General features: G+C 38.4%; 1 protein-coding gene across 5 annotated transcripts in view; it reads right to left on the bottom strand.

Annotated features, from left to right (window-relative positions):
• The window catches only part of NGF (nerve growth factor), a 126,931-nt gene extending 114,255 nt beyond the window's left edge, over positions 1 to 12,676 (bottom strand). For 2 of the 5 annotated variants that reach the window (XM_073587124.1, XM_073587120.1), the window contains exon 1: positions 12,235 to 12,366. Coding sequence is in view for 2 of the 5 variants with exons in the window: in XM_073587118.1 (XP_073443219.1) it covers positions 12,235 to 12,367 (133 nt within the window). In the remaining 3 variants the exon portion in view is untranslated. Of the gene's footprint in view, positions 1 to 8,996; positions 9,205 to 12,234 lie in introns of those variants that run through there. The other 3 variants (XM_073587118.1, XM_073587119.1, XM_073587122.1) reach the window with 3 other exon arrangements.
• Between the last annotated feature and the right edge of the window lie 257 nt (positions 12,677 to 12,933).

Genomic DNA, 12,933 nt, shown 5'->3' with positions numbered 1-12,933 from the left:
GCTGAATAAAATGACACCTTGATATTTGTGATCGGATATTTTATTCAGGAGAATTCCACATTTTTTCATACTATGTAAATGAGCTGTTCCAGGCTATGGGCCGGACATTGATCTGTTTCAGAATCTTCATCCGTAGATTATTGTAAATAAAAAGGGGGAGTCAGTCATTACATGTCTCAGACTTTTAACGCCCCCATTTACTTAATATAATCTGGAGGCAGATTCTCAGGGAGATTTATGTCTGGCCTGAACACCTTATTTACTTATGAAGAACAGTACAGATTTCTCTGGAATAAGACATTGGCTTGCAGATATCAACTTATATCATATTGTTCAAATTTCTATGACCTGCATGCCCATGTAGACGGCTTAGAAGGGTTTATCCAACTACTGATAGATTTCTTTTAAGTAGGTGAAGAAAATAAATTTTCAAACACCTAATTAAAAGTACGACACCTATTCTAGCACTGATATATGTTCAAAAGCATATAACATCAATAAAAAATAATCATGTCTGGACATTCCGATAATTCAAAATGGCACCTCGATTTTCCTCACTGTTCTACAGGAGAACAAATAATGTGTTATCACTTAATTGTGCAAATACAGATAAATGATCTACCCATCACCTTTCACAATAAATAACACTTCAATGGATATTGCAAACCTCTGGGAGTGGTTTGTGAATATCATTGTCATGAAAGATATCTTTCTTGCATGTATATTTTAGGTTATAATAGGAAAGAATATTAAGATGGAGGGACAGTAGATCACAGATATTCTTCTCATGCAACTTGACGTGAAATATGTAGTCATTTTAGATCCAAAAACTCTTTCCAAAAATGCCCTGTATGAAAATATGCAGAACTTTCTGGGTGTCTCCTAAACACGGTACACTCAGCTCCTAAGATTTCACCGTCACTGGCGTAAAGCTAACCTTCGTCATTGTAGAGAGACAGAGGCCGTAAGATTCAATTGTCAAGTTAAGGAATAGTAAAATAATTGTTTTGTGTGGTTGATAACCAATTTGCTGTAACCACAATGGGACAATTAAAATAGCTTATTGCAGTGATGAAATCCCCCAAATGACGCATGAAACCGCTGACACTGCCCCGAGGTGGAAGCATTATACAGTAGAATCACTTTTATAAAGCCATTAATCACCATTATACATCAGTGTTACAGTAGGGTGGTAGGTCTGAATTCACTGGAATAAATAGGAGTTTATTCATGTTCTCACATACTAAAAGTGGTTTCCAACCTTAAAGAGGACCAGTCACTTGCCATAAATGTTTTTTTTTTTACTTTTACCTGATGTAAATGCCACTTTTTTAAGCTGCCATTGCTTCTTTCTGTCCCTGCACATCTCCATTCCGAATATTCATTTCACTGTACGTAAATCTATTCTTGTTAGCCAAGTGGATGTGATTCTCAACTCCTCCTCTGTGAGTCCACTTGAAGACCATGACCAGTTGATTAAAAAGTTTAAATTTATATTCAGGGAAAATGTGCCAGAATTTACACAAAGTGAGAAAGTTATATATGGCAAGTGACAGCTCCTCTTTAAAAGTGACATATGTCACTTGATGTCAGAGTCAGAGTTTTTACATATTACCTATCCATATGAAAGGTGATAGCAATTGATGTGGTGGTGGTCATGCATACAAATAATGAATGCTTTGATTATGAAAAAAATCCTTTAAAGCAGAACTCCAAATTTTCGATTACCGTAGCTCATGTTTTCCCTGCAGATTTCATTGCTTAGTAATATCCAATCATTACAGTAAAAAGAGCTTTAGTCAGTCTTAGCCAATCATAACTATCTAGATTGCAGTATAAAAGCATAATTAAGGGAAAGAACTACACAATGAGCCATGGAAGAGGCAGGTGGTGTATTTTACACCTTCATAGTCTTCCTTTGCAACTTAATAACCAGATGGCTAAAAGTAGAAAACACTGAAGAAATACAAAACATACATAATTTTTAACACCAGCTTTCAAATTATAATATGATTATAAGGGTATGTTCCCATGGTCAGTATTAGGCAGCACTTTGGGCGCAGCACATGTCCGATCCATCCAAAGAGCTGGCGGCTTTAGAACGCAGGTGATTCTGCATGTGTTCGTTGAACTGTGCGGAATCACCGCGTCCTATGCATTGTACGAGTGAGTTTATCTTGCGGAGACTGAGTGTCTCCACAAGATAAATAGACATGCAGTGGTCTGGAAAGACACGCCGCATGTGGTGTATGCAGGGAAGCCGGAAGCGTCCCTGCACGCATAGTGGATATAGGATTTCATGGAATCCCATCCTCTATGCTGTAACACCTGACCACTGCAGGTTGGATGCTGCGGATGTACAGAGCATCCAACCCACAGTGTTTACTGACCATGGGAACATACCCTAACACATATATTCGTTGAAACTTTATTAACACGTGGCTGGAAAAAAATAAATATATCAAAGTCAAAGAGAGAAATAATGCTTGTAGTGTTGAAAGCATAAAAAAACATTCTAGGTTATCAAGAAAGTAAAAAAAACAAAATAAAAAAAGAAAACCCTTGTGCCAGTTACACGGCAAGTAACAAGCCAATTTATAAGAGGAGCACCATTCTATCCCTTTAGTGGTTCTACATAACCAGACTTAACACAAACAGAAATATGGTGTGAAATGTTGGTTATTTGATATGGGATTTTATCTCCTGCCGGATAAAGGAGTTTTATTTTTATTTTATGGTATTGATTTACTTATCAGGATAGTATGTTATTATACTATTTTATATGAAGCTCTGCACAAAATTATGAAATTAAAAATAAGCAACCTTCAGGCCTTAGATTAGACTTTTGAAGTACTGTGTATAAGGCACTCTGATATACAGACAATGTAGTATCACTGTAGAATAAATAGCTTAATTTGGCAAGAACATGCTAACTTATGCCAATTTTCACACCACTCATTGCCTCTGATATACTAGTAATCATCCCATCACAACCTTTTTGAGATCGAAGTGTTTGTGTTCTGCATTGAGCAAATACCTAAATGATATATGTTATAATACAAAGGCCATAGCCCTTTGGAATCCTTGTACAAAGTTGATAGAAAAAATGACTCAGCCTTTCTGTCACTACTTATCTACAGATTGACATGTGTCATAGACTGGTCAATGAGAATGATGGGGAATATAACTCCATAGCTTTATCTTGCTTGCTTTGCATAGCCTTGTAGCATATAGCTGACATATACACACACACCTGCCAACATTTCTGATATCTGAAGTGGGACACTTAAGGACAGCATGGAAAAAAAAAGTTAAACTTTATCTATGGAAATGTCTGGATTTTCTAAAGAAATAATCCACCTATTTATGGTTTTGTATTATTAAGATTAGCCTCCGAATGTACTTTGTAAAGTTACTGGACTTTACTTATGCACGTAAAGTGTTGCCTTCTAAGTACGACACTATCAAAAATTTCCATCTGAATTTTTTCAGATGTTGGGACTATGCAATTGCCAATATTAGGAGTTGTATATAAAACTATTCACCAGCAATAATTAGTGAACGATATAGCATGGAAAAGTATTTTTAAAGTTTAAGAAGCCCACATAATGCAGGACATACCCCATCTATATAATATTCCTTTGGTTACTTTAGATACTAAAAGTTTAGCTTAGTGCAAGAATTGCTAATCATTAAAAAGCTTAAGGACGACTGTAGACAAGCGTATAAGAAATCGTCAGAGTTTGATTCTGAAAATTATTTTCTAATTTTCATATGTGACCTATTAATGTGTCCGTTTTCATACATCAACACTAAAAAACGTACATGATGAAATACAGTTTTCTAGAATTATATTAGAAATGTATCTGCATGTTGCATGTGGGATCAGTTTTTTCCCTCTTTTAAATACCTATAAAACTTAAAGAGAGAGTCTCAGCTGAGACTCAAAAGACAGGGCGACAATCGATCATCTGAACAGTACTATTGAATAATATGGGTCACTGTGCTGTCCGTGGCCTATCTGAATAAAAGTCGGACACCACAAGCCAAAATTTATATGCTCGTCTGCATGAGCTCTAAACCAGGGGGAGGCTGTAGATGGGCCCAGTCATGGCTGTGCCTACAATTAGCTTTATGGACACTAGAGAGTAGCTATAGTTTTGACCAAGTGGGTTCAGTTGGGTAATGCTCAAATCATTTGTCTATAAGGACTGGCTGATGTGAAAAACACTATTGAGAATATTGCCTGGACAGAAAGGGCCAAGACCCTTGAAACAAGACAACGGAATGAAGAGGTAGAACTCTGCAGAGGAGCAGCACTCTTGAGAATAAGGCATGGGTAGAGAAACATCTACAGTATCGCGTATTCAGTTGAAGATGGATTGGCAATTCAGGCCTGTGTTAAGTTATACAGCCCTTAGAGCGTGGTCCAGGCAATGAAAAGGAATCCCTCAGATAGGAGGTTACCAGTTTGTTCAGTGTAACATTCTGTTCAGTTTGTTTTTTTCAACATTAAGCTATAGTACCATCTTATAGTACCAGTAAGTTCTCATACTTAAATATTGTAACAAATAAGAGTATTGAAGTTTTGGTGGTACCTTATGTGCATTGTGCAGTAAAGTTGAACTGTTTCAACTTCATGTTTCCAGTAACAGCCTTGCAGTCCGAATTACGTTCACTCCAGAGATCCCCACAGATGGCATCTCCTAATAACGTTAAGTCACCGATGACACTTAATTGTCTATTTAAATGCCTCTTACTATTCACGTGGTTTCAACAATATTTTTTCAGTGAATAAATCCGTAAATATGTTTTTTAAATTGGACATTTAATATCAACACATACCATCTGCTTACAAGGTAAAGTGTATAGAAACTGCAAATTACCCAAGATATCTTCTCTGATAAGGATCAGCACATTAATATGTGCTGTTGGATATATTTCGGGTAATTTATATTACCTCTGACCCCTTCTTTTTGCAGAGACATTAAAATGCACGTTAGGAAAAACAAAGAAAAAAAAATCAGGAATGATGGCAAATATCTATGGATATCTTCTCAAATACTAATACAGAAGTTGTAGGGTCTACTAGACTATTACCTGCATTAAGATTCTGCAGCACAGATGCTGTGCAGATGTTAGATGCATGAAGAGAAGATAAATCTTTATTGCCAGTGTGTGGCACATACCACAAAATGGGTCCATAAATGTTGAGAAACTTCCTGAACTGCTAACGTTAATACTTGGTCTATCATTAATAATAGTACTAAGGTTTATGTTACTATAGCTCTGGTATATTAATAAGCCCAATACCAAAAAAAGTTGTAAAGCTTGGAAACATGGGAGGAAAACAAGAATACAATGATTTTGAAATCTCTTTTGGAAGTATTTTATTCACATGCGCAGTGCGTGCTGCCCGAGAACTGACATCAGGCTACTGCGCCTGCGTGTTGTGGAGGCCCCAGATCCCACCCTGCAGTGTGTTATGATGTATTCACACTGTGGGGCTGGGGCCTCCGCAACACGCAGGCGCAGTAGCCTGATGTCGGTTCTCGGGCAGCGCATGCCCGAGAACTCTTGTCACAGCGGAGGCGCCATCATTCAAAACAGGAGGAGGAGGCAGCGAAGCACAAGGGCATCATGATGGATGGATGGTGGGCGGTGCCCAGACACAGGACAGAGGCATGATGGACAGATGGTAGGCGGCTGATTTAGGGGGACACACCATACCTATGGGACACATTACAGGTATGAGGAGCTATTTATAAAAGTCGATATTTTAGCATTACTGGGGGTCAGAAACAGAAGAGCCACATTCACAGAATGCAGCCTTAGTGCTACTGAAGGTGGCTCTTTAACTTAAAAACACCCTGGGGGGTGACAGGTCCCTTTAAATCAGTGAGGGCATTATAAAATGTAGTGTACAACTCCTTTAAGGCCGGGGTCACATTAACCAACGCAAAATACGGTCAGTATTTTACATGCGTAATACGGATGAATGGCCCCTAAATAGTGCTCCGTATGTCATCCGTAATCAAGGTGTGGTCGCGTATTTTGCGCATGTCAGCATCCGTATGTAATCTGTATGGCGAGATTTTCTCGCAGGCTTGCAAAATGGACATATAATGGAGCCCTATGACAGGGTTTCTAACAGAAACCAAAGAATAGATATAGACACATAGATTACATATATATATATGCATTCTATGTGTCTATATCTATTCTTTCGTTTCTTTATTAAAACTGAGTGTGAGCTTACTGTATAGCGCACTGAATTGCCGACTTTGCTAAAAGACACCTGGTGCGTATCTCTCGCAAGTCACATGTGTGGTCCGTGTGTAATCCGTATTTTTTGCGCACCCATAGACTTGCATTGGCGTATTACGGGCGTAGTACGCTGACAATCGCAGCATGCTGCGATTGGCACGGAGCGTAGAATACGGATGAGAAATATACGGCTGTTGAGGGCTGCCCCATAGAGAATCATTGGTCCGTGTCTAATGCGTGCTTTTAGCGCCTCTCACTCGGCCGTATTCCTCGCCAGTGTGACCCCGGCCTAAAAGTAAAATGCCACAAAATCATCTTCCCAAAAATTTTTAAAGGATTGGCTACTTTATTTTTATTTTAAGTGCAAAAATGAAATACAATCTTGCAATGTTGCACAAATTTTTGATAAGTCTGCTGTGTGAACAAAGCCTAACGTAAATCTCTTCAAGTATTTGTGTAGATCGTATTGGCAATTTCAAATGGTTTTGCCCTAAAATAACAAGCACTGCAGGAATGTCTACATTTTTATAGAGAATCTGTCAGGAGATACTTGATGTCCGAACAATGAACAGTATAAGCAAAAGTAGACTTCTTAGTTACCAATAGCTATGTTTTACCCTCAAAAAAAATGTGTAAAAAGAGTCAGCTGGTTCCCTGTGACTTCTTCATTTCTAGGCTAGCTTTGCTCAGAGTCTCTCCTGTTTTGTGTGTAGAGAAAAATGGTCATAAAAACAACACACACAGGGAGAAGGCAATGGGAAGCTGTCCACAAGAGTCTTCTCCTTTATTTTTTTATTTCTTTCTGATAAAACTTTGCAGCACTTTAAAGTAGACCATAATGGTTTGTAATGAGTGAGCTTGCTCCATTGGCTTCCACTTTGGCTTCATACAGTATATACTGATTGCAAACATTATCCATGTAACCATTGGCCAACATTTATTAGTGTGGTTGCACCAGAAGTCTAGCTTATGCCTTACAATTGGCAAAAATCAAATTTAGACAAATATATTATAGATTTTCACCAGAAGAACAAATGTGAGTCTGAAATTCACAAATTAGTCACCTAAAGAAAGCCAACTAAGACTTGGCTAGCTTTACCTTATGCTAGATGTGCCAAAATTCAAACAATGTGCGTCACGGTATTCTTACAGTGTTAAATGTAAACAGCGTCCCATAGTTATTAAGCAGTTTACACCAATTTTGGCCATAAACTAAGCCCCCAAAAGATGCAATTTGCACATAGTTTTGATTTTCTTGCTCAATGCTCATCAAAAGTTGGAAAAAAAGCGAGCACTGAGTAGGAGGTATGACCAACAACTTTTAGGGCTCGCTCACACAATTGCATTACCCAGCCATGTTGTAGCCAATATTTTGTCGGATAGCACACGACCCAATGTTATACTGCAGATCAGCAATTTTTTTTCACATGCTTAATCGGGATGAGAACGCAATCGCAGCATGCTGCGAATGCATCCAATAATCGGATCGCACTCACCCATACATGTCTATGGGTGCATGTGTAGCCGTGGGCTGCAGTTGGATGTTATCCGAGTGCGGTTCAATTACTACAGACATATAATTTCTCCATTTTAAGTTCTTTTTCTTCTCTGTACCTGTGCTGCAATTCTGTCATGCAAGAGAATCAGCTCAAAAATAGGTGACACTCATGTTAAACTCTGACAGAGTTTGAACCAAGTGTCATTATCGTAATCAGCCGATTCTCTCGCATTAGAGAATCTATGCTAGTTTGACCCCAATTAAGCTTTATCCCATAAACTGTCACTAATTTTTATGCAAATCTTTACCTATATATGGTAGGTGCAAATTTTATTTTTGGATTTTAAGAAGGCGTAAAACTGCCAAAAATTTGTCTCAATTCACTCCAATGTTTCATTTTTTGCAGAAAAATGTATGTAATGCCATTCTTGATAAATCCTACAGCAGTATGTGTATTCCAATTGTAAAAGTGATAGAGATGTTAACGCGGAAGTGAGGAAATTGAGTGACATACGGTAGATTCAAAGGAAAATGACATTGGAGTGGATTTCCATCATACACACACAGGATGTCTCCTAACCTTGGTTGCAAGTTTAAAAATCGATACAGAGCACAAAATCAATTGCAACTAAATTAAATACTTGGACTAATCAATATTCAGCTTCAACGTTCAATGTGCACTATGGTCGAACAGTATCCCTAACTAGACTGTCTTTTTGCTTCATATTGAAACTCCTTTTTTGAAAATGTGAATTTTATTCTTGGAAAAAATTGACATTTGAATCCAGGCAAAAAAAATGTAATAGTGAACCATAATGGCCATTCTCCATTGAAAACCAAGTATTTCAATGCAATTTCTTTGGACCATCACCTAGCACATGGAGTGATCTTGTTTCTTGGAAAAATGTGGACACAAAATAGCAGATAGGAAAGGCCAAGAAGTATAGGTGTTCTGAAATATCAGTGATAGTTGACTATATGGACAGTGGGTGTAGTTCTATAGAGTTAATAATGGAAGGTTGATACAAGTTTTTGATCACACGTTACTGATTACTGTGATCTACGATGCAACTACATAGGCTTATAAATGATGGTTGAAGGTTTTACTACTTGGTGCCTAGAGAGTGTAGGAAAATGTGTGATATGATACAGCTAAAATTCACCTAAAACCTGGGGTCATTTATGGATCTTAGCGGAAACCACATTTTTAGGAACAGTTACGTTCACCTACCAGAAGTAAGCTCCAATCCATAGGTTATGATGGTCCACTTTATGTTTGCTTGTAACCTGAAGAATTTCCATAATCCACTTAATTCAATCAGAAATCACAATCTTCTGTTGAGATGCTTTTCTCAAGTTATCCCCAGATGAAAAAAAAAAAACAAAAACAGAAACTTTAAAAATAAAGATGTCCGATTCTGCAGACATCCAGGGTTGTTCTCCAGAACCTCATATGAGCAGACGAATGTTACCAGACATTAGAGTCCTTCAGAGACTGAACAGCAGACCCCATTGGTGATATTGAATATCTCCTCTCATGGGTTCTCCTATGCAACTGCTACTGGAGGAGGTAATGTCTGAGGGGCTGGGTTTCACTAAGAGACCACTTCTTAAGATTTAAGGCTAGAAAAAAAAAGGAGGGTACACTGAGCACGTTCAATGGCCTACACATCTGATGCTTTAAGATATTTTGTTTTGTGTGTATCATTGATTGAACAACACTTGTTTGTATGAAGTGTTGTATTTGATGTCTCTACTAGAGAGAGAATCCCCCCTAAAAAAAAGAAAAATATGACCAAACCAACTATCTTGTTTGATGAATGAAAATACCAAGTTCAATACAACGGCAAATAAAAACTACCATTGTATAAAATAACTTATGCTAAATTACCATCCACGATTGGATGGTTATTCGAGAACACACAGTTCCACCAAAGCATCCAATGGATCCTTTTTGAAAAGTCATCACCGTAGAACATTTTTTCTGCTGGTCATTGCTGTCTATGTATAATTGTTCTATGCTTTTATTAGATGCTGAATTCATTCTTAAACATGATCTTAGAAAAATATATATCAATATCTACGGAATATGGCTTTCAGTCAGTGAATTGTAAGGAGCTTATATAGCTGAAACAGCTGCACATATAGTCCAATATTTAATCAGAAAACTACATGAGACTATTGAAGATATTAGTATATCGTACAATAAGGTTTTAGAGTCTCGGGAATGAGAGACCACCAGATTTTCAGATTTCTACATCTGATAATCCCTTAACACATCTGCATCCAGCAGATAATCCAGATACGACCCATTCATTTTATGGCTTCATTCCTACAGCTGAAACTACAGAAGTTTAAACAGTAAGAACATTGATTACGGGTTGTGTTTTCCTGAAGTCAGGAAGACATCTATTTTTTCCCTTTTTTAGACAGGAACTAGCCAAGTATGCTCCAAGGTATTTCTAACTGCTTCTGGATACAAGGTGATTAATCCCAAAGGCCAAATCCACTCATGCCTAAACACAGGCGTCTCTCCGAAGCCTAAAACTGAACTATTCTATTTAGAAACAGATTTTCTAATAAACTTCAAATGCGCGCTACAACTTCAGCACTTTAGACGCGTCACCATAATCCATCAATATACAAATGTAACAGCATCTGTACGCCATAGCAGCCTGCTCCAACCATTGCATTGCTCCATATAATCACTATCATATGTCAGCTTTAACAATACTGTCATTAATGCATAATGTTCACCAGATCACCCAAGCAACTTTATTTTCTGTAGGTTCATTTAACCTCTCGCTCATCCTTCCTGATGTTGTGCCATTGCTTGCAAAGACAGGGTTAATAACTATTGGCAAGGTAAACAGGGTTAGTATGGGAACAATCCAATCCCCCAAGCTGTCTCTGTCTGCAACAGATTCATATGAAAAAAAATGAAAAGGACGCAGCGATATGTGCCTTTGGCATCAACAGAAGAGCTATTTGCAGGCATGTGTTGTATACAATAGGCACACTTGCTGAGCAGACTCCCACAGCACAGACCTCTTACTACAGAGATAGGCTCCCGACTGCCACATACGGGATCTAGTTTATACTCTCCTTTTGTTTCATGGAACACATAGTATTCTGGCGATATAAAAAATTCTATAAAACACATTAAAAAAAAGATACTGCACCCCTATTTTACCGTAATACTTCCCCAATAGCCTGTAGATTGTAACCGGTCAGGGTCTCCCACTTTGTACCAGTCTGTCACTGTTAGTGCTTTTACAGTAGTTTGAATATCTTGTATGTGAGTCCTCATTACATATCCAGAACCATGGGACTAATAGTGCTTGATAAAAAATATAATAATAATAATAATAATAATAATAATAAATTTGTCCATGTCTGAAACACAAGTAAATGACAGCAGCAAAAACTATCCCAGAATAGTTTTGCCTTCTCCATTGCATCCTAAAACCAGAATGACAAGTTGCTATTTGCCAAATGTTTGCACTTTCCAGGTTGATATGATTATATAGTAAAAGAGCAGCATTACCCAGGTCTTGGTGTGTAGACTAAAGCTGGCAGACTTTACATTGACTAATACTCCACGAGGTTTAGCTTAATGCGCTTTAATGCGTGAAAACACCCAATATTTATCCCGTAAGAAGTTACTTTCCGATCCACCAGCTTTGCAGGCAGAACACTGGCAACCAAAGAAGATTACCCACTTAATAGCCTGCGCTTCTTAACTCTTGAGGGAGTTGTGATGCACAGGACAACTCTTTGATCTGTGCCTTTAAAATCATCTAGCTCATTGGAATATCAAAAAATATAATAATTAATAGATATCCATGTATGGGGATGCACTTAACGCAGAGACAGTGAACCTGCACCACACCTTCTTGTTCATGGGACAGCTCGTACAACGTAAGCAACCGGCGGCTACCTACAATGTAAAGCTAGGTTAAAACATGATATCAGAAGGATCAATGTATAAAAGGTGAAAGAACACCTGCTGCGAGACTAAACGCGTTCCTACGGCATCTTATCATTTGTAGGTTACTTCGATACAGATCACAAGTAACTGGTAGCACCCATGCAGCAGGGATGGCTCTGCTGTTTGGAGCAACCAACTTTTGCTACCTGGAGTAGCAGGTAACCCAGAGAGTTCTGGTACTTTGGATGATACAGAGTTTAATGACGAGCACTGCGCTGCTTTATCAGCATATGCAAGTAAAATCATAAAGCTCTTCATGGAAAGGAATGCAGAAAATGTTCTAATACAGGATTTCTAGAGACTTAAAGACCACCCGCCAAAAAATAAAAAAGCTTTAGGTTTAGGGGTGCCTGATCCTGACTTCAAGAATCAGTGCAGAATTGTAAATCAAGGGCTAGACTTTAGTACTTCTCTCAGAAAAGTTTATGGAAGAAGTGATTTACTAGCAAGAGACTGGAGCATGCAGGTTGAACCTCACCTGAGCTTGAGTAGACCTGACAGTCACAAGGTGCTGAAATCCTGGATGACCCAGATGTTTCGTAGCCTCTCGCAGAGCAGTCCACAAAGTGCTTGGAAACCCAGCTGAGCCATTCACATGTCTGTCCTCTCATTCACTGGTTTCAGGAGTTGTGAGCTGGAGATCTAAGGCTGACTCATAAGGCAGGACTATTCTTCAAGGTCCTAGTGCCTTTCTGACATAAACCAGGTGTGCTTCACATTCTTGCCCTCTATTCCTCCCTGTTCAGCCAGTGCAGAAATGCTCCAAATTCAATTTCGCTTATACGTACGGAATGGAAATAGAAGTGAAACGCAGGAGGTTTTGCGCATAAACGTTCAGCTCTCGAACGCATCGTCTCTGGTCTGCAGAAGAACAGCTGATAATAACCCCCTATAGTGATTGTGGAGTTTAAACCGGGATTACGTCTGAACCTATCAGCTTCATCCCAGCAGTGGTGTTTTCGAATAATCGCTAGTCACAATGGCTTAACCCCTCCGCTCCTGAAGGGGCTTATCAAGAATAATCCGACAACGATGAAATAACTATTCCTGAATGAATTTCTGCTGATACATCAAGGAAGGAAAATGACTTTACGGCTTTTAAATAATGATTAATCTCGGTCAAAAAATCTGTGAATAAAGTCATGAAGTTCCAATTTGTCTGCGTACATTGAATGCA

This window comes from Dendrobates tinctorius, unplaced genomic scaffold (assembly GCF_039654945.1).
Source record: "Dendrobates tinctorius isolate UK_male_01 unplaced genomic scaffold, ASM3965494v1 ptg000098l, whole genome shotgun sequence".
Taxonomy (NCBI): domain Eukaryota; kingdom Metazoa; phylum Chordata; class Amphibia; order Anura; family Dendrobatidae; genus Dendrobates; species Dendrobates tinctorius.
The sequence above is the reverse complement of the archived record's forward strand: the minus strand, read 5'-3'. Positions and strand labels throughout refer to the sequence as shown.